Source organism: Ylistrum balloti, unplaced genomic scaffold, assembly GCF_031769215.1.
Source record: "Ylistrum balloti isolate Yb309-2 unplaced genomic scaffold, AGI_CSIRO_Ybal_v1 Utg370714, whole genome shotgun sequence".
In the NCBI taxonomy this organism is placed as follows: Eukaryota; Metazoa; Mollusca; class Bivalvia; order Pectinida; family Pectinidae; genus Ylistrum; species Ylistrum balloti.
In genome coordinates, this window is record NW_026782426.1 from 807,797 (window position 1) to 830,444 (window position 22,648).

Consider the following 22,648-nt stretch of genomic DNA (forward strand, 5'->3'; position numbering starts at 1 on the left):
AGAATGTACCTACTGATATGGAGAATGTACCTACTGATATGGAGAATGTACCTTCTGATATGAAGAATGTACCTTCTGACATGGAGAATGTACCTTCTGATATGGAGAATGTACCTTCTGACATGGAGAATGTACCTTCTGACATGGAGAATGTACCTTCTGATATGAAGAATGTTCCTTCTGATATGAAGAATGTTCCTTCTGATATGGAGAATGTACCTTCTGATATGGAGAATGTACTCTCTGATATGAAGAATGTTCCTTCTGATATGGAGAATGTACCTACTGATATGAAGAATGTTCCTTCTGTCATGGAGAATGTACCTTGTGACATGGAGAATGTACCTTCTGACATGGAGAATGTAACTTCTGATATGGAGAATGTACCTTCTGATATGGAGAATGTACCTTCTGACCTGGAGAATGTACCTTGTGACATGGAGAATGTACCTTCTGATATGGAGAATTTACCTTCTGATATGGAGAATGTACTTTTATAGAGAAAGTTCCTTCTGACATGGAGAATGTACCTTATGACATGGAGAATGTATTCTGACATGGAGAATGTAACTTCTGATATTGAAAATGTACCTTCTGACATGGAGAATGTATTCTGACATGGAGAATGTACCTTGTGACATGGAGAATGTATTCTGACATGGAGAATGTACCTTCTGACATCGAGAATGTATTCTGACATGGAGAATGTACCTTCTGATATTGAGAATGTACCTTCTGACATGGAGAATGTATTCCGACATGGAGAATGTACCTTGTGACATGGAGAATGTATTCTGACATGGAGAATGTACCTTCTGATATGAAGAATGTACCTTCTGATATGGAGAATGTACCTTCTGATATGGAGAATGTACCTTCTGACATGGAGAATGTACCCTCTGACATGGAGAATGTTTCTTCTGACATGGAGAATGTACCTTCTGATATTGAGAAGGTACCTTCTGACATGGAGAATGTACCTTCTGACATGGAGAATGTAACTTCTGACATGGAAAATGTACCTTCTGACATGGAGAATTCACCTTCTGACATGGAGAATGTACCTTCTGACATTGAGAATGTACCTTCTGACCAAATATTTAGAATGTTAGAGCAATGCAAGGTATTAGGACAACGTTATAGATTATTGAGGGATAAAATACAGAGATTAGGAAAGGTATATATTTGGTATTCCACCAAACATCAATATGGTTGTGACTGTAAAAAAGAATAAAAAAAATTACATTTACCAGGGATTCTTGTACTCATGTATAAAACTGCATCTAATACAAGAGAGAAAAATCTATTTATTATTTTTTTTTTTTTGGTCTGCGAACTACAAGGATCCACAGTGAAACATGAAAAACAACATGAAATCTACAGGTACTGATGACCTTGTGACAGAAATCGACAATGGCAATCGTCTCCGTCACATCTATTACAGAAAAGTACAGCAGGTCTGTGTGACCTACAAACTCCAGTCTCTTAAACACCACACAAGTAAGGTTTATCAATAGCCCCCTATGCTTAAAGTAGTTTGCTTTCGAAGTTTCTCTTATTGTAAGAGAAAAGAATTCTATTCTTCAGCACTATATCAGAGTAAAAACAACTGACATTAAACGAAGTACGTGCCAAGAAAAGGTTACACCACCGATATCGACTGTCTATATAAAAATATAAATCCAAACAAAATGGCTCTATGGGTAATTTTCTTATCCTACTGATCCTTAACAACAACTAGGGGAACCAAACATGGAGACTTTAACCTTTCTGACTCATCAATTTCAAAATATTTCAGCTCCCTTATTTATCATATAAGAATATAAATTCTACCGAAACATCCAATGTATATACAAAGGTTAAACCAACGCTAGCCTGGAAAATTACAAAGATATGCATGTTCATGCAGGAAAATGTTGCAACATTTTGCCACGCTTTATCATTCATCTTAAAATCGTCCAATCAGAAGTGTTTATTTCAAGTTCTGGGATATCTTGGCCAACATGTCTACTGTGTATAAGTCTTATCTTCAATATCAATGACAGAAAAACGAGACACTACATCAAACTATTTACATGATTTAGGTTTCCATCAGATCTATAAAGATGATACATTATAAAAAGAATGTTTGATATATTGCCCATCTGACCATTCAAAATTCTCCGTTCCAAATTTGAATAAACATGTTTTTTTTCAACAAGTTGAATTTTGCTGAATCAGTAAATATTTTTCATGTGTGCTACGAGCCAATCATATTGCAGTATCTATATACCAAATTATACAGCCTGATAGGTTTTCTATCTCCTGAGAGATCATATGGTTTTTCTGTACAATACATCAAAGTAATGCTGCCAGTTAGATTGTCCATTTATTGCTCTACAATATACAGTTTTGGGAATCAAATTGATCTGTAACTAATAACTCTATATGCATTCCAATAAAAAGTTATTTCTCCTACAAATCCTCCCATCTCCTCACCCCACCCCAAACCTTGACCCCTTAGCCAACTCCTACTCCTACGACATGTTCACCCTCCTGCACTTTAATTCAAACCATCACCATAACATTTTATTTTTTAGGAGTCATTTCTTTGAAAACCATTCCCTGTGCGACACGTAATATTATCCCTTTTCCTACCTCTAAATCCCCCCTACCCCAAGCCTGATCAGCAATTCTACCTCTAACCTTACCCCCACCCCATGCCTGATCATTAATTCTACCTCTAACCCCTACCCCACACTCACTCCATCCCCTAACCTGACCCATACTCCTGCCTCTAACTTTTGCCTCACACTCACCCCAACCCTAAACTTGACCCCTACTCGCAACTCTAACCCCATCTCCATACTCACTCCCATCAAACCTAACCCCCTACTCATACCTCTTACCCCACCACCATACTCACACCAACCCTTAACCTGAGCCCCTATACTCCTACCTCTAACCAACGTGTCCCCCACATGCCCCAATCCTTAACCTGACCCCTTATGACTGACCTCTAACCCCTCGCACCAACCCCTAACATCACCCAATAGATTTAATTTTATATTTCTTTAAAGATTTTACTAAACATTAGCATTTTTTTTTAAAGATGTTGATCAAACTGGTCTTATTCTCTCTTCACAGCTCAATAAAGCAATGCATATACAATACTAAACCTGAAATAATTACTTTAGATTCAACAAAGAAGTTTTCACCAAAAATAAATAGGCTATTATAGGACAATGTAATGATATTGATTTTTAATTCTAATGAACAGTAATAGATATATCTGGACTTATTATCAGACCAATTTTGTGCCTGTCAAACACAGACTTGACCAGGATTTCACTAAACACAGAGTCTCCTTACTTAAGACAAGCATTTTACAGACAAAGAACATTATTGCTCAAACACAAATGCCAACACATACAAAAGTCAAACTTGTAAGGGTCAGAAAGTATATGATTATATAAGAGCTAAGATCAGATCGAAATGACACACTAAACACTATGTGTAAGTGATTGTCAGTGTGTGCCCAAGACTGATACATAGGTGAATAATGGTGATGACAGTTAATTAGACTCAGAACAGCTAAAGTGTACCCATGTATGACCAAGACAATAAATGGACCAAGAGACGTCTCCCGGGAAATCCTTTTTGAAGAAAACGCACATCTATAATAGATGCACATGCATGAACAAACAGACAGACAATCAGAGCGTTATCGAGATGCTAACATACTCGGGTCTCATCATTCTGTTTGTTACAGAACAGCAAATCTTACAGAACTGAAACTGTCAACCATGAATACTGTATGTGAGTATGGTGATGCTATCACACCACATGCCCTTGTTGCGAGACGAAGTAGGATTCCAAAAATGACACACTGAGATTCCTATTGGGACTTGTTACTGCAAACCTTCATGTTATCTATTGACTGCAAGTGCACATGCAGGTGCAGGAGATTTCCAGATCTCTAGAGATCAGTGACAATTTGACGATCCCTCGTTTTGTCCTTAATCACCTCTTTGTCAAATGATATGTTTTGAACCCGCATAATTTTACACATTCATTGGCTAGAATGAAGTCGTAAAATCAAAACACGCTTTGAAACGTTCAAGAATGGCCAAAATATATTTGTTACCTGTAAAATTTGTTCAATATATTCAATCTCTAGGTAGCTGTGTCAAAATTACATTTCATGTTCTGCTTCATATTGAATTGAATTCTTTGTTCACGGAGCAAAAATTTCAAAAACATGAATAGACAAGTTTTCCATCTTATATTATATACATGAACATACATATTGAATGGATGTCATCCTAACATCGGAACTTACACAAGGATGAAAATCTAACAACATTTAAAAGTTTCTGAATATTTTGACTCCCCCGTTCCCATCCTCATTCTTCTTGAAGCTCCTGATCGTTCTTTGAAACAATCAGGGGAGACAACTTTACATAACCACTAACATCAGTACACCCCCTAGCTACTGGTGACAGGTAGTACTTGGTGACATTTAACTGTTTCTATCTTCATTTGCATCAGACATATCAATAGTCAACCAGGATTAATTATTTATGGAAATTGACAAGCAAACATCAAACAAACCAGATGACAATTAGTGATAAGGTTTTTATCTTGAGTCATAATCTACGGTAATTTGAAAGGTTCATCCTCAAAGGTTATCACTATTAATGGTCTCAGGGGCATTTACATAGCGTACCCTGTCACAGATATGCTGCCAACAATATGGCTTTATTTCTTTTGAAGAAGCTAATTTTAGCTCCAGCCTTAAATATTTGTAATGAATGAAGTAAGGAGTTTTGGAGGAGGGATCCCCACCAGCCATACAATAGTCTAAAAGCATTGGTAATGGGCTCAGTCTAGACTTCTGAAGGATCTCCCTGTCCTTGTCTAAAAGAATTGGTAATGGGCTCAGTCTAGACTTCTGAAGGAGCTCCCTGTCCTAGCCTACAAGTATTGGTAATGGGCTCAGTCTAGACTTCTGAAGGAGCTCCCTGTCCTAGCCTACAAGTATTGGTAATGGGCTCAGTCTAGACTCCTGAAGGAGCTCTGTCCTAGCCTTAAAGAATTGTTCAAGGACTTAAACTTCCGACAGAGTGATAGAAGCCTTAACCTAACAGTGCTAGTGAAACGTTGTTGGATGAGAAGTTCCAATTCCTTGTCTAAAAATGTTGCTGATGGACTAAGCCTTAGTTATGTAGGATCATCAGGGACCACGAACCTTAACTGTAAGCTCTTGATAGGTAGCTTCAATGTATTTTGAGAAGGAGTTTGATAGATCAACTCTTGGCTACAGCACTGGACAGATTCCCCTCCTTCTAATTTAACAGTATAGGAGATTGTTAGCTTAAAAGTGTTTGAAATATAGCTAATAGACCCAATCTTAAAGTAAAAGAGATAGTGAGCCTAGCGCCAGCTTGAAAACATTTAAACGAGAGCTTCTAGCTCTAGACATTTTGTCACCAACTTAGACGTACAAAATCAATACAGAACAAAAGTGAAGTTATTAATTAAATCATTTTTTCCCACTTAAAGCGCTGGCCCCTCGCTGTGTTGATCTATGAGGGTATGAATAGGAGACATGCTCTCAGATATTCATCAATAAGCATAGAACGTCTTACACCAACTTCTATAAAACACACAGCGCCAGAGGTATTATAATTCCTGTCTCGCTGAGAATTGCCGATCTAGCTCACATGGATGTTTTATACAACCTGCATCATGAATTAATCTATCAAGCTTTAAGTGCAGATTAAAGCAAAAGATTGAAATCTTCAATATTTTTATAATTATTGGAATCAAATCAATTCATTTTAGTCAGAATCATTGGTGTCTGGTATATGACTGATCTTGATAGTTTTTGGCTGTGAGACCATAATCCTGATACAAACTCTTGCAATTTTCTGTTAACTCCTTAATCAGTTAAATGTGTGGCTGATATGCTTTGAAAAAACTTTGACAAATGAAAATATTTGAGAAAAGAATAAATACCAGTTCTAAGCTTCCGATCAAAAATATATTGCAGGTATGAGTCAATGATGTTGTATCATTATCATTGTCTACACAAAGATGTTTCGACTACAGGATCTTGTTAAGTTGTATAAAGTAGCAGAGGGCACTGACCTAATGCCCCCTGTCAATAGATGACATTGAACCTATATTTCTGTCAGCAGACGACATCGACCTAATGCTTTTGTTGTACATACATTGAATGTAAAGAATGGTTTGTCCTTGACATTGTCTAAGGCAGCCAATCAGATCAATGATAAGTCAGCAAGATGTGGCAATGACCTTGACCTTTCTTTTCTGTCAGCCAATCAGATAACTTACATGATGCCTACCTTGACACTGTCTGGGCTGGCTAGATAACTGTATAATGTAGACAAAGAGACAGCGAAGATTTCCAACTGAACCTGTAGATAAATCGCACAAACTCTAAAAGGTTCAAACTAAATCTATCTAAGTGGTTTAGACTAGCTACCGGTCAACCTAGTATTGATGGAAAAAAACAAACGTAGCCTTTGGAATTTCTTTTTATACTGAGGATATGATTCAAAACACTCTGTGTAAAACTGAAGAGTTCTACAACATCACAGAGCTAATTTCAGGGTAGATTTGTCAGCAGGTTGTCATCAGTGGTTATTATACAGTTCAACTTTATTATCTCAAACTGGTGGGACCATGGGCAAGTATAAGAAGTTATATATCATTTTACACCTGTTGTTTCCATAAATAGATTTATTTGGAATATTTTGCTTGGAAATTTTGGAACACCTCTAACTTTGTGCTTTATGATGCTTAAAAAAAACAGCAACTTCTGCTTCTCTCCAAGGCTTTCTTCTTCAAATATGAATGAAGTGAAGGAACTGACAGACAAGATGTAAAATAGACACTACCTGACAGCAGAGTGGGACAAGTGACAGTGGGTCATATATCTGAAACTTTGGTGCAGAATGTGAAAAATTTCCTGATATAGGGGATGAATGAGCTATCACAAGATGATGAACTGCTTCTCCTCAGAAATAAATGTATTCCAATACTTTTTCAAACTTCATTAACTTGACTGTGATTGTCTTCCCTGAACCATTAGAATTTTATCATGGATGTTGATGACATTTGAAATGAATAGACCAAATTGGAAATTCTATCACCAGTCAGCATTTTTTTTATCTATTTTGGTAAAAGATGAAGTAGATAGCAGGTAGATATCGGTTGATCCATGGTTTCATTGCACCAACCAAGAAAAGTATCAATCTCTGACTTTGTCTTTGGTTGATATTTGTATTTGTTGGTGTGATAAAATCATGTATTGACCTCATTAATAGACTATGATTGTATAGAAAATAGGCCTATGTCTGGTAATAAGCCCGGGCATATTAACCTGTATATATTTATTTATCTAACAGGTTTTATGTTTACTATAATGGCTTCTCATCCTTTCAACAAATAAAAAATAGTATATAGGAAAGTGAGTGAAAAGGAAATAGTATGAAGCAATGGGAAAGAGTGGGATACAGATATGTGGGAAATAGTGGGATCAGATATGTGGGAGAGAGTGGGAAACAGATATGTGGGACAGAGTGGGATACAGATATGTGGGAAAGAGTGGGAAACAGATATGTGGGAGAGAGTGGGAAACAGAAATGTGGGAAACAGTGGGATACAGATATGTGGGACAGAGTGGGAAACAGATATGTGGGAGAGAGTGGGATAAAGATATGTGGTAGAGAGTGGGATACAGATATGTGGGAGAGAGTGGGATACAGATATGTGGGAAAGAGTGGGAAACAGATATGTGGGAGAGAGTGGGATACAGATATGTGGGAAAGAGTGGGAAACAGATATGTGGGAGAGAGTGGGAAACAGAAATGTGGGAAACAGTGGGATACAGATATGTGGGAGAGAGTGGGATACAGATATGTGGAAGAGAGTGGGTTACAGATATGTGGGAAAGAGTGGGATACAGATATGTGGAAGAGAGTGGGTTACAGAGAGTGGGAAACAGATATGTGGGAGAGAGTGGGATACAGATATGTGGTAAAGAGTGGGATACAGATATGTGGGAAAGAGTGGGATACAGATATGTGGGAAAGAGTGGGAAACAGATATGTGGGAGAGAGTGGGAAACAGAAATGTGGGAAACAGTGGGATACAGATATGTGGAAGAGAGTGGGAAACAGATATGTGGGAGAGAGTGGGAAACAGATATGTGGGAGAGAGTGGGATACAGATATGTGGGAAAGAGTGGGATACAGATATGTGGGAAAGAGTGGGAAACAGATATGTGGGAAAGAGTGGGATACAGATATGTGGGAGAAAGTGGGAAACAGATATGTGGAAGAGAGTGGGTTATAGATATGTGGGAAAGAGTGGGATACAGATATATGGAAGAGAGTGGGTTACAGATATGTGGGACAGAGTGGGATACAGATATGTAGGACAGAGTGGGATACAGATATGTGGGAAACAGTGGGAAACAGATATGTGGGAAACAGTGGGATACAGATATGTGGGAGAGAGTGGGATACAGATATGAGGTAGAGAGTGGGATACAGATATGTGGTAAAGAGTGGGATACAGATATGTGGGAAAGAGTGGGATACAGATATGTGGGAGAGGGTGGGATACAGATTAATTCAAGTTGTCACCTTCTACAAGCCTAACCTTTGGCATTACGCACTGTTGTCCATGGTCCACACCACAACCTATGGACAGTTCCCATGTTACTGCACTTTTCTGCAGAAGAGTACATCATATTAAGGGTATGAAATATTTACTTTTGTTGGATTAACAGATCGAGTAAGAATCCGACAGTGTTTTCACTCTGTACGGAGACTGACTGACACCCTGAACTAATTACTTCATACGCCAAGCCTGCAGGACAGAAGAAAAAAACTAAGATAACAGTACCGTTTGGCTTTCTGTGAACATCTTTGTGTGTGGAAGTCAATCACCATAGACCAGGTCTGTCTGGCTTACTCCGGAAACATTATGTTCCTCACAAAATATCAACAGAAAAATAATCAGTTTTCTTGTTGTACAGTAATAGGCAGTCGGATTGTAGCACCCGTTGAAGAAAAGCAGCTTAATTTCATTTAGCAACCTGACTTACTTTACCTTCTGGGTCAAGGACTGGTCCAATGTTGGGATGTTGAAATTGTTGGTGGATGGAGAAAACTGTGGAAGCGTGGAATTAGGGGAAAATGAAAGAAAGTTGTTAGTTTGTGACACTGCTGGTGTTTCTGCTTCAGTAGTACAGGAGTTACGTCAATATGTGATATGTTAGAAGGTTGAAGACAGGGTGATATGATAGAGGGTGGAGAAGGGGTGATATGATAGAGGGTGGTGGAGGGGTGATATGATAGAGGGTGGAGGAGTGGGTGATATGATAGAGGGTGGTGGAGGGGGTGATATGATAGAGGGTGGAGGAGGGAGTGATATGATAGAGGGTGGAGGAGTGGCTGGTATGATAGAGGGTGGAGGAGGGGTGATATGATAGAGGGTGGAGGAGGAAGTGGTGATATGATAGGGGGTTTGAGAGAGGGATTGGATAGGGTTAAGGAAAGATTATTATGAGTGACTGAATCTTCCATGGTCTGTGTTACAATTACCACTCAATAAGTGTACAACTTTTACACTTCACCATGCTTCCAAACCAGCTAAACAAAAAATTTTAAACTCAAATGAAATATTTGCTTCTGTGAAAAACACCATCAAGCTGTACTGAAATCGATGAAAATGTGAGGTACATTTATTGGAAAGGTGAACTCCGTGACACAGCACCATAAAACATACTCGGGCAAATCATAGTAGCTCTTTTGTCAGATAGAAACAGGTAGTATACTGCTGAATTCTTATTTTTTAATTGTTAATCAATAAAGAAATGTAGATGTGATACATTTTCTTGAACAAAAGAAATTTCCAATATTGTAGACAAATTTGGAATATACACTTTTCTATAAATTTTTATAATTAAAATCTCATATGTAGATACACACTAGATCACATGACAATCAGATGACATCATTCTGGTACCATGTTGATCAAGGTTACGTCAACACTTGTATGGCATGTTTTAGATAACACACATTAAAGTTTGATGTAAAACACTTAGATGATTATGATTTCCAGGCAGCTCTTCAATAATTAAACATACACAGACAAAATAGCATTTTATATCAATACCTGAAATGCAAATATGATAATTGGACAGATGTCAGATTATTTTCATGGTAAATATGAATGAAATCAAGATGACAGATAATTGATCATGACGTCCAGTGATATTTATTTTTCTTTCACCCAGAACGCATTTATTTCAATGCCAAATACAACCAGGTTGCTGTTTAATAGTTACGTAATTCCTTACAGAATTCTATGAATCCATAACAGAAAGACAAGGGTCTGAGCCCGTTGTGAAGATCAGAAGGGAGATCAGTCAAGGTCATCTCTAGCACTCATTCAATAATTGACTTGTGGACATAAACACTTCATGAGCACCCTCATCTTTATTGCCATAATCAGACTCGGGTTTACTTGTGTCACTTCAATGCTTGTAATGGTAGCAGAAAAATTGACAAAGAAATCAAAGTCGTGCGTGTGTTTGATGGTAATGGGTACAACCTTGACACCTATAATATCCCAACATATTAATTATAGTGCGGTTCAGTAGCCTGATAATTTTCCATTGCATCAATGGACACTGTATTGTATAGTTCTATTTTCCAATTACTATCCATCCATGTATATAATGGGTATATATTTTGGTCCTATAAATTCTATTCTTACTATATGTCAAGGGCAATCAGTTTTAATTGTATAAGGAACAATGGTGTTCTTACCTCATAAAACGTCAGAGACAACTTACGTTGTTGTGACACAAGTTTATGTCTTCTGTTCTGGTAATGGTTCCACTAACAAGTCTTTATTACAGAATGTGACCCATCAAACAAATCATTGATATATTGCCAACTGAGTCTCTGGTACACCCAAAATCTCTCTCTCTTACATATCTACATTCTCTCTAACACACCTACTTTCTCTGTGGTACAGCTACCCTGTCTATGGCACAACTACCCTCTCTCTGGCACTGCTCTATCCCTCTCTTTTTTGGCACAACTACCCTCTTTAAGGCACAACTACCCTCTCTCTGGCAAAACTACTCTCTCTCTGGCACACCTACGCTCTCTCTGGCACACCTACACTCTCTCTGGCACAACTACCCTCTTTAAGGCACAACTACCCTCTCTATGGCACAGCTACCCTCTCTCTGGCACACCTACGCTCTCTCTGGCACAACCACCCTCTTTAAGGCACAACTACCCTCTGTATGGCACAACTACGCTCTCTCTGGCACACCTACGCTCTCTCTGGCACACCTACGCTCTCTCTGGCACACCTACGCTCTCTCTGGCACACCTACACTCTCTATGGCACAACTACCCTCTCTATGGCACAGCTACCCTCTCTCTGGCACCCCTACGCTCTCTCTGGCACACCTACACTCTCTCTGGCACAACCACCCTCTTTAAGGCACAACTACCCTTTGTATGGCACAACTACCCTCTCTCTGGCACACCTACGCTCTCTCTGGCACACCTACACTCTCTCTGGCACACCTACACTCTCTCTGGCACAACCACCCTCTTTAAGGCACAACTACCCTCTGTATGGCACAACTACCCTCTCTCTGACACACCTACGCTCTCTCTGGCACACCTACACTCTCTCTGGCACAACTACCCTCTCTCTGGCACACATACGCTCTCTATGGCACAACCACCCTCTTTAAGGCACAACTACCCTCTGTATGGCACAACTACGCTCTCTCTGGCACACCTACACTCTCTCTGGCACAACCACCCTCTCTCTGGCACACATACGCTCTCTGTCTCTGGTACAACAAACCTCTTTCTGACCTACTCTCTCTATCCCTGTCTCTCTCTATCTCTCTCTGTCTTTCTTTAAGTGTTTTAGTTGAACAAATCTTGGAATATAATCATGTTACCTTATAAATAAATATCTTTTTCAGAGGACAAGATGATATTCGGTTTTCCAGATTAACACGTCTGACAGTCATGATGTAAAATTACAGGATATAATGGAGAAGTGTATATTTGTCTGGATGGTATGACAGATTTAATTTGCAAAACCCATCGTAAACAAAAAATCTTGGAAACACTTGGAAATGAACCAATTCTACAGCGTGTCGATGATCTGTGCTTTAACAATTGAACACATTCCAAATATGTAAATTATGTAACATGAATTTATGAAATGATAAAAATTCCTGATATCATTTTATTCACGTTTTAGAAAGTTCACAATCTGTATATCGATACAAACAGACAGACTTCTTGCTGCCTATAAAGGAAGCTTAACACTATTAGCACTTTTATCAAAGGCCTTGTCAGATCTCCTGCACAGGAAGACAGGTTCTAAGGGAACTCTTTAGTATTTAGAGGTGTGATATTTCAATCTTGTTAAGTGTGTCATTTCATAAAACATATTGATTTGCATACAGTTGTCATGCAACTGGCATCTTCTGAAGCAGGCAACAGCCATGAGGCTCCAGATTATGACCTGTATTATTGGGGAAAATTCTGAAGTGCAGCTTACAAGACCACAACCTTTAGAAAAGTTGTTCTTAGGCATTTGGTACACTTTCCTGGGCACCAAGAATGGTACAACTCGATGACATAACAACTGCTCCCTTGCTAGGATCCAGACATAACAACTGCTCACTCACTATGATCTAGACATAACAACTGCTCCCTTGCTAGGATCAAGATATAACAACTGCTCCCTTACTAGGATCAAGATATAACAACTGCTCCCTTACTAAGATCCAGAGATAACAACGACTCCCTTGCTAGGATCAAGATATAACAACTGCTCCCTTGCTAAATTCCAGACATAACAACTGCTCCCTTGCTAAATTCCAGACATAACAACTGCTCCCTTACTAAGATCCAGAGATAACAACTGCTCCCTTGCTAAGATCCAGAGATAACAACTGCTCCCTTGCTAAGATCCAGACATAACAACTGCTCCCTTGCTAAGATCCAGACATAACAACTGCTCCTAAGAAGACATAACAACTGCTCCCTTACTAAGATCCAGAGATAACAACTGCTCCCTTGCTAGGATCAAGATATAACAACTGCTCCCTTGCTAAGATCCAGACATAACAACTGCTCCCTTACTAAGATCCAGAGATAACAACGACTCCCTTGCTAAGATCCAGAGATAACAACGGCTCCCTTGCTAAGATCCAGACATAACAACTGCTCCCTTGCTAAATTCCAGACATAACAACTGCTCCCTTACTAAGATCCAGAGATAACAACTGCTCCCTTGCTAAGATCCAGAGATAACAACTGCTCCCTTGCTAAGATCCAGACATAACAACTGCTCCCTTGCTAAGATCCAGACATAACAACTGCTCCCTTACTAAGATCCAGACATAACAACTGCTCCCTTACTAAGATCCAGAGATAACAACTGCTCCCTTACTAAGATCCAGAGATAACAACTGCTCCCTTGCTAAGATCCAGACATAACAACTGCTCCCTTGCTAAGATCCAGACATAACAACTGCTCCCTTACTAAGATCCAGAGATAACAACGACTCCCTTGCTAAGATCCAGAGATAACAACGGCTCCCTTGCTAAGATCCAGACATAACAACTGCTCCCTTGCTAAATTCCAGACATAACAACTGCTCCCAATAACTGATTTCCAATGACTGTAGATGTCCCTAATACATTATATACAAGTTTGTACCATATCATGTAGATATTCTATTGTTGGTCTATATCCTATAGACAAGATAGTCCCTCCCCCCCCCCCCCCCACCCCACCCCCACCCCACTACCACTGTCTGAAATGGTGTTAGCTCTTCACTATCTTCACCAGTGTACTTTTACCATTGCCTCTAGCGACTCTCCTAAATTCATTTATTCCAAATATAAACATTTGATTTTATAAACTGAAAAGCCATTTACACATCATGTAAATTTCCAGATTGTTTCCTTTAAATCCAGATGTAAAAATTTTACTTTAAGCATTATTGTATAAAAGATATGATCGTCATGAATCAATCAGCATTGATCTGTTCCAGTAAAGCTTTCTAACCTCAATGTCCCAGTATCAAGCTATCTAATTCGTACTCAACACTAGATCATAACATAATATCATTGAAATGTTCCACAAAAGGGAAAACAGTGGTGTTACCAGACCCCTCCAATCCCGATATGACAGAGTTAAAATCGGTTTTGTTGGGTTCTCAACTTCCGTATTTGAAGCAAACTTTATGATTTATATTTGTAGAAATGACCATTAACCCATATGTGTAACATCTATAGTGCAAGTCATGAACTTTAACCATGGTGGGCTTATCACCAGGCATGGGCTTATTGACAAATAGATATAGTAAAAAAAATCTTAATTAGGTCCACCAAAAATATAAAGAGAAAATGAAATCTGTAAATGGTCAGCTGGCACAATGACAACACACCTGCCTTTCACCTATGTCTCTGGGGTTTGATTCACAGAATGAACATGAAAAGGTATAGTGAAAGGGGTGGGGGGAGGGGGAGGGGAGGGGTTTACTTGTCTGACCTGGTTCATCCGCATTGTCCAGTTTCCTCCCACACTAACAGCCTCATGCACCTCTACAGGAGTCAACTAGAGTTATCGATATCAGTAAGAACAATTTGTTGAACAGCTGTTATAGACTAATTAATTTAACAAAAGAAAAAACAATTAAGACTATTTATCACTTGTCTATTAGAACACCTCTCCATAATGATCATTTTAGGGCAAGTTAAGATATATAGAAACAAACATGTGTTGTCTATACCCACCATCTGGCCACGACATCGTGATAGTTAAATGCTTCTAAACTTCAAAGTTTAAGATAAGCGATGAACCTGTGACTCTGGTGACAAACGTGTTACCTGGCACGCTTACAAATGTGAAAAAGTGTGTTACCCACATGTCAATCAAACCGTGGCACGTGTCAGAGAAAAGCAGTGACATAAAACACACCAGCGAATGTAAAGCAAATAAACTCCACATCTGACATAAAAAACCACAAATTCATGCTCAAAGTGTTACATACCTTTAAACTGTCAATAGTAATCTACATAGGTATACAGATTCTGTTAAAGGGCACTGCCCCATCAGAGTAATGACTGATCCTAGAACAGTATTTAACTCTTTTTCTTTTGATATATAAAATGTGCTTTAATTCATAGATTTTTGCAGTTTTGAAACAAATAAGAACCTTATAAAGGGAGATAACTAACTCATGTCAGTGTTATACTGTAGTGTTACTTTTTCTATATACTGCATCTTGTACTGTATCTTCAAAAATGGAGATTTCCAATTTCGTAATTTTTCTTAATTGTCTGCCTTTCACTGCAGTAAACAGTTGAATATGACATAAAGAACAAAACATACATTAATAATTTCTTATTCAACAAATCATTACTTTCCTAGAGATTAAGAAATCAGACATCAGATATAATTATTCACTCTAAAAATATTCAGAACAGGTTGTACACTTGCTGGCATCCATGCAAAATAATTTTGGAAATATTTCAATTCTGTTAAAAAAAAAATAAAAACACCAAAGCCGAGAGTTGCCATGTACTATATCATGAAAAGTACATAAATCTAACAGTATTTTTCTTTGAAAAAAGTAGAGCTGAAAAATGGTAGGGGCATCCTACATATTTCATACCTTAATACAGTCAAAATGTTAAGGTGAGTCCTGTTTCACCTGTAAAAGGCCTATATACAATTATAGCAAGATGGCACTGGACTGTTGGACTCTACCTGAAGCTAGATGTATACTTACCACACAGGATGAAGAGCTCGTCCACACTGACTGGCGATAAACGAGAGGTGTTTACCTCTATAAACACATATATAATTTGACGGGTGTATTTGAATTCAAAATATATACCACAATGAAAAAAACTTAAATGGCAAGAAGTGAAAAAATTAGCAGATATGGACCGGAGGGATTGTTAGAGCAAAAGGGCACGCGTGTGGTGACAATCGGAGATTTTATGCTCAGATGAATCGACTAATTTATCTAATTTGTCGTACAAAAGCTGTCGCGGGTTAAGGGAAGGTGGAGTCGAGTTCTGATACAATAGAAGATAGCACAAAGGCCGTCTGCTTCATTCATGTAAACAGGGTCAACTTAACTTAGAGTAAAGGACAAAAGTAGAATTAATTGAAGGTTTCTGTAGTAATGCTACCTTATCAATATAACACACGATAGATTTACCTTATATAAAACTCCCTGTGATGGGAATAACACAAAACTTCTGGCCCAAAGTCAGAACTGGGCTTACATCAAAAATAAACAAGAATCTGAAAGATTGAAGTAGTGAAATACTATATTAATTAAAACCCCTCAGAATATGTTGAATCATTTCAAAAGCTCATTTAAACAAAGAAAAAGCTAAGTTTTTTTCTGTAGTGTTGTGTTTTATGAATAAAAATTATGTTGTCGAAAATCTTGAAAATATATAACATAACTTAAAGAAGAACTTAATTTTACGATTATATTTTATGAAAGTTAACAAAATGTTGACTTCAGGAATTAAAGTTCACAAAAATTTATAAAAGCTAGTTAACCTCTATCTGTCCCTTACACCATATTCTGAGATTCACAGACAATGTCAGCAACTGTTAACACTACAAGCCAATCCTCATTGGGGCCTTCTTTGTTTAAATGCCTGTGGTGATGGCCACGGATGTCACATGATCTCTGCTTCCTGTCACAAGAAAGAAACCAATGCACCATTACGGTGTTAACTACCAAAAAATGAGTTTAAAATGACTTTAACTCCCTAAACATTATAAAGATTTCATTAACTTTTCAATTACAACTCCCAGACCCTGTAATTGCTGTCGGGTGTTAGAACCACGCCAGCACTGATCTTTTCACAGATTTATCTTTCATGTTTTTTAAAATTTTGACTGTTTGTGCCATCATAATGTTTCTACGCAATACTCTGTTAGACTGCAACTACTTGTCTGCAAAGTATAATTCAACAACGCAAAAAAATTATCATATGAAACATGAAGGGTAGACAGACCTTCACAGAATCCTTAACAGTGGAATGTACTAATCAAGATATAGGATATTAAGATAATCCAGTTATATTGGTATTTTTACCCTGTACCAAATATTTCATATATACATGAAATGAACAAAATGTATAAGATAAAATCCAACTTTAAATGTAGGTCAATTGTTATTTTTCTAAGATATTTTCAGAAAACTGTTGAAAAGTTTGTTAATTAATTTCTACGAGGTTCAACCTCAGATGAATTTCTCATAGGATTGACAGAAGATGCATTACTAGGAGGTTATAAACCTGAGATGAATTTCTTGTAGGTTAAAATTGAGATGAATTGCCTTTTGGTTGAATCTGAAATGAATTACTCGATAGTTCACCCTGACATAAATTGCTCATTAGTTCATCCAGACTGAATTACCCAATAGTTCACTCTGATGTGAATTGCTCGATAGTTCACTCTGATGTGAATTACTTGATAGTTCACCCAGACATAAATTGCTTGATAGTACACCCTGACATAAATTACTCGATAGTTCACAGACATAAATTGCTCAATAGTTCACCCAGACATAAATTGCTCTATAGTTCACCCAGACATAAATTGCTTGACAGTTCACCCTGACATGAATTGCTCTATAGTTCACCCAGACATAAATTGCTCATTACTCATCCTGACATAAATTGCTCTATAGTTCACCCAGACATAAATTGCTTGATAGTTCACCCAGACATAAATTGCTTGACAGTTCACCCAGACATAAATTGCTCTATAGTTCACCCAGACATAAATTGCTCATTACTCACCCTGACATAAATTGCTAAATGATTCAGCCTCAACTTCACACAAGAGATTCAACATTAACATGATTTGCTTGATGTATCATTCAGAGCTGAATGTTTGGGGAGATTTCTACTTTATGGTTAAGTGTCCCCTGCTGTATCAATTATTCTGCAATTCTACTGACATCGAAAACGGCACGAGTTTTAAACAATAGATATATCTGCAATTACTTTTTCATCAGAAAGTTTATTCTATATCAGATTTCCAAGCCCATTTGAATGTTATATCTAAACGAGAAAACTAATAACGATATTAAATAAACCATTGTTTTTCAACTACATTACTGGCAATTTGAAGTTTTCTAATGTGAAAGCTTGCAGCGTTTTTATGTACAGGGACATAACAAGGTTCGTTTTTATATAAATATTTCTATTGAATTAAAACAAATATCGATAAAATTAATTTCTATAAAAACTTTTGTGTTTATTTCAGAAAAACGTAACATGCAGGAATACTAAATTATATTCTAAATCTATGGAGATTTCAAATGAAGGCGTCCTCCTGGAGATCTAAAAAATTTGCAAGATGTATGATTTGTAACTGTAAAAGCTGCCATCCCATATGTCCACTTGGAACGATCCAATACAATAAAGAAGACAACCCATTACAAGTTTCAAGGGATGACAGCTTTTATATCACTTGCCAATAAAAATTTACTCAAAAACAATTTTTTCTAAGAAATTTTCAACAGATATTGGAACCGCAAAATTATGAAACATATGAAAAAATTAAAGTTGATGTCTATAGGAAAGATAAGTGAAATTGCGTTACAAGATCTTGTTTGGCGTTTCTGAATCGCAAAACCTGACAACATTACACTCTCCAGTCATCTATAAAGATGAGTCATCCTTACTATAAAAGTAACGACGTATCATACGAGACAATATAAAAAAACCCATCAATATCTCTTATTTTTAAATATCTCTATATAAACACGAATGATGTCGGTGCTATTTCTTCAGTACATCCTAACTGCAACATTTCCGATCATGCTCAGCAGAAACTCTACAGTATACCGCATACAGCTTTCTCTAGAGATCGTCTGATTGGTGGCCAAAATAATTCAATATATTCCCTATAGGGTACTACACAGTACTGAAGATAAAACCTATTTGTCAGCTTGGAATATATGTTTTTTATTTTGAAATTTTCTTGAAATTTTCTTTAACAGTCTTATAAAACATTTACTTAAAAAGTATACTATAATACTTTGTCCTTTCAATATGAAGCCAGCTTACAGATGTAAATAGATTAAAACTAAACTTAATTGGATGAAATATTAAATAGAGTTCATTACAAGTTAAGGTGACTAGGCCTTGTTGTAACTGAAGAGATAGACATCAGGGACGCATTTCGTCAATTTTTATGGTCACGACGAACGCCTTTCCTCAAAAAGGAGTCAATGCATTTCGACATTTGATAAAACTTTGCCATCATTGTGAAATGAGGCAGATTTGTTTCAGTTGAAATATGCCATAAATATTGTCCAAAAGATCTGCAATTTCGTGGAATAGTACGTCATTCCGGGTGATTAAGGGACGAACGGTGGGAATTCCCATCACAGTGGCAATGGAAACCTGTCGAAGTGTTACACACTCTCCAGTTATATTATATCTAACAGAATTTTGTTTTGTGTCTCTTGAAAATATTTTATAAAACAAATCAGACATCCTAAGTTTATGAGATATCCAAAATACTAATGAGATATCTGTGTGTTAATGAAATATCCAAAACCCAGATTAGATATCAAAAACACAAATAAGACATCCTGTGTGCTATTGAGATATCTAAAACACTAATGAGATATCCTGTGTGCTATTGAGATATCTAAAACACAAATAAGATATCCTGTGTGCTATTGAGATATCTAAAACACAAATGAGATATCAAAAACACAAATGAGATATCCTGTGTGCTGAGATATCTAAAACACAAATGAGATATCTGCGTGATACTGAGATATCTAAAACACAAATGAGACATCCTGTGTGCTATTGAGATACCTAAAACACAAATGAGATAGCCTGTGTGCTATTGAGATATCTAAAACACAAATGAGATAGCCTGTGTGCTATTGAGATATCTAAAACACAAATGAGATATCTGTGTGCTATTGAGATATCTAAAACACAAATGAGATATCCTGTGTGCTATTGAGATATCTAAAACACAAATGAGATATCCTTTGTGCTATTGAGATATCTAAAACACAAATGAGACATCCTGTGTGCTATTGAGATATCTAAAACACAAATGAGATATCCTGTGTGCTATTGAGATATCTAAAACACAAATGAGACATCCTGTGTGCTATTGAGATACCTAAAACACAAATGAGATAGCCTGTGTGCTATTGAGATATCTAAAACACAAATGAGATATCCTTTGTTCTATTGAGATATCTAAAACACAAATGAGACATCCTGTGTGCTATTGAGATACCTAAAACACAAATGAGATAGCCTGTGTGCTATTGAGATATCTAAAACACAAATGAGACATCCTGTGTGCTATTGAGATATCTAAAACACAAATGAGATATCCTGTGTGCTATTAAGATATTTAAAACACAAATGGGATATCCTGTGTGCTATTGAGATATCTAAAACACAAATGAGATACCCTGTGTGCTATTGAGATATCTAAAACACAAATGAGACATCCTGTGTGCTATTGAGATACCTAAAACACAAATGAGATATCCTTTGTTCTATTGAGATATCTAAAACACAAATGAGACATCCTGTGTGCTATTGAGATACCTAAAACACAAATGAGATAGCCTGTGTGCTATTGAGATATCTAAAACACAAATGAGACATCCTGTGTGCTATTGAGATATCTAAAACACAAATGAGATATCCTGTGTGCTATTAAGATATTTAAAACACAAATGGGATATCCTGTGTGCTATTGAGATATCTAAAACACAAATGAGATATCCTTTGTGCTATTGAGATATCTAAAACACAAATGAGATATCCTGTGTGCTATTGAGATATCTAAAACACTAATGAGATATCCTGTGTATTATTGAGATATCTGAAACACAAATGAGATATCCTGTGTGCTATTGAGATATCTAAAACACTAATGAGATCTCCTGTGTACTATTGAGATATCCAAAAGGCAAATGAGATATCTTGTGTGCTATTGAGATATCTAAAACACTAATGAGATATCAAAAACACAAATGAGATATCCTGTGTGTTTCAAAATGTTCTTGACGTAATTGAAAATTAATAAAACAGAAATATTTATCTATTATTCTATTTCAGATTGAGTTACTCTTTGTCATGACGATGGCACACAAAACTTTTTTTGGGGGATATTTTCATCTTGTTAGGCATTTGTCTCCATCGTAAAACATAGAGTGAAAAGTATAGAAATTTACTGTTTGAACCAGATGTCTCCTTCAAAATATCATTACATAGTAACTAACTCCCAGTTCCAGTGATCCACAGGGCATTCTACAGGTGTCATATGGTGTACCACAGGGTCTTCTACAGGTGTCATATGGTGTACCACAGGGTGTTTTACAGGTGTCATATGGTGTACCACAGGGTGTACTACAGGTGTCATATGGTGTACCACAGGGTGTTCTACATGTGTCATATGGTGTACCACAGGGTGTTCTACAGGTGTCATATGGTGTACCACAGGGTGTTCTACAGGTGTCATATGGTGTACCACAGGGTGTTCTACAGGTGTCATATGGTGTACCACAGGGTGTACTACAGGTGTCATATGGTGTACCACAGGGTGTTCTACAGGTGTCATATGGTGTACCACAGGGTGTTCTACAGGTGTCATATGGTGTACCACAGGGTGTACTACAGGTGTCATATGGTGTACCACAGGGTGTTCTACAGGTGTCATATGGTGTACCACAGGGCATTCTACAGGTGTCAAATGGTGTACCACAGGGCATTCTACAGGTGTCATATGGTGTACCACAGGGTGTTCTACAGGTGTCAGATGGTGTACCACAGGGTGTTCTACAGGTGTCATATGGTGTACCACAGGGCATTCTACAGGTGTCAAATGGTGTACCACACGGCATTCTACAGGTGTCATATGGTGTACCACAGGGTGTTCTACATGTGTCATATGGTGTACCACAGGGTGTTCTACAGGTGTCATATGGTGTACCACAGGGTTTTCTACAGGTGTCATATGGTGTACCACAGGGTGTTCTACAGGTGTCATATGGTGTACCACAGGGTGTTCTACAGGTGTCATATGGTTTACCACATGCTGTTCTACAGGTGTCATATGGTGTACCACAGGGTGTTGTACAGGTGTCATATGGTGTACCACAGGGTGCTGTACAGGTGTCATAAGGTGATTCAAAAGGTGTTATACAGGGTGATCTACTGAGTAGGGCAATCCACATGGTGTTCTACAGGTGGTATATGGTGTACCACAGGGTGTTGTACTGGGTGTCATTTGGTATTCTTTTGGTGTTCTACAGGGTGTTTTACAGGGTGTTCCATAAGATGATCAACAGGATGTTCAATAGAGTGTTCCTTAGAGTGTTACATAGTGTTCTACAGGGTGTTCTACAGGGTGTTCTACATGGTGGTCTAAAATCCACAGGATGATCCAAATTGTAATTTCCAGGATGTTCTACAGAGTGATCTACAGGATGTTCCACATGGTGATCCACAATCCAGAACTTGGTCCACAATCA

The 22,648-nt window shown here is 37.6% G+C and overlaps 1 protein-coding gene across 1 annotated transcript; it reads left to right on the forward strand.

The window, feature by feature from the left end:
- Positions 1-9,367: 9,367 nt before the first annotated feature.
- LOC132557735 (activity-dependent neuroprotector homeobox protein 2-like) lies at positions 9,368-22,298 on the forward strand. Its single transcript, XM_060222256.1, has 2 exons — positions 9,368-9,496; positions 21,420-22,298. Exons 1-2 carry the CDS (start codon positions 9,368-9,370, stop codon positions 22,296-22,298), a joined length of 1,008 nt encoding a protein of 335 aa, XP_060078239.1.
- The last annotated feature ends 350 nt before the right edge of the window (positions 22,299-22,648 follow it).

Excerpts from the sequence above, each read along its gene's own strand:
- LOC132557735 (XM_060222256.1), top strand. The coding sequence starts at position 9,368 with ATGATAGAGGGTGGAGGAGTGGGTGATATGATAGAGGGTGGTGGAGGG. Across the intron at positions 9,497-21,419 it reads TGATAGAGGGTGGAGGAGGG|GGCATTCTACAGGTGTCATA; the intron begins GTGATATGATAG and ends AGTGATCCACAG.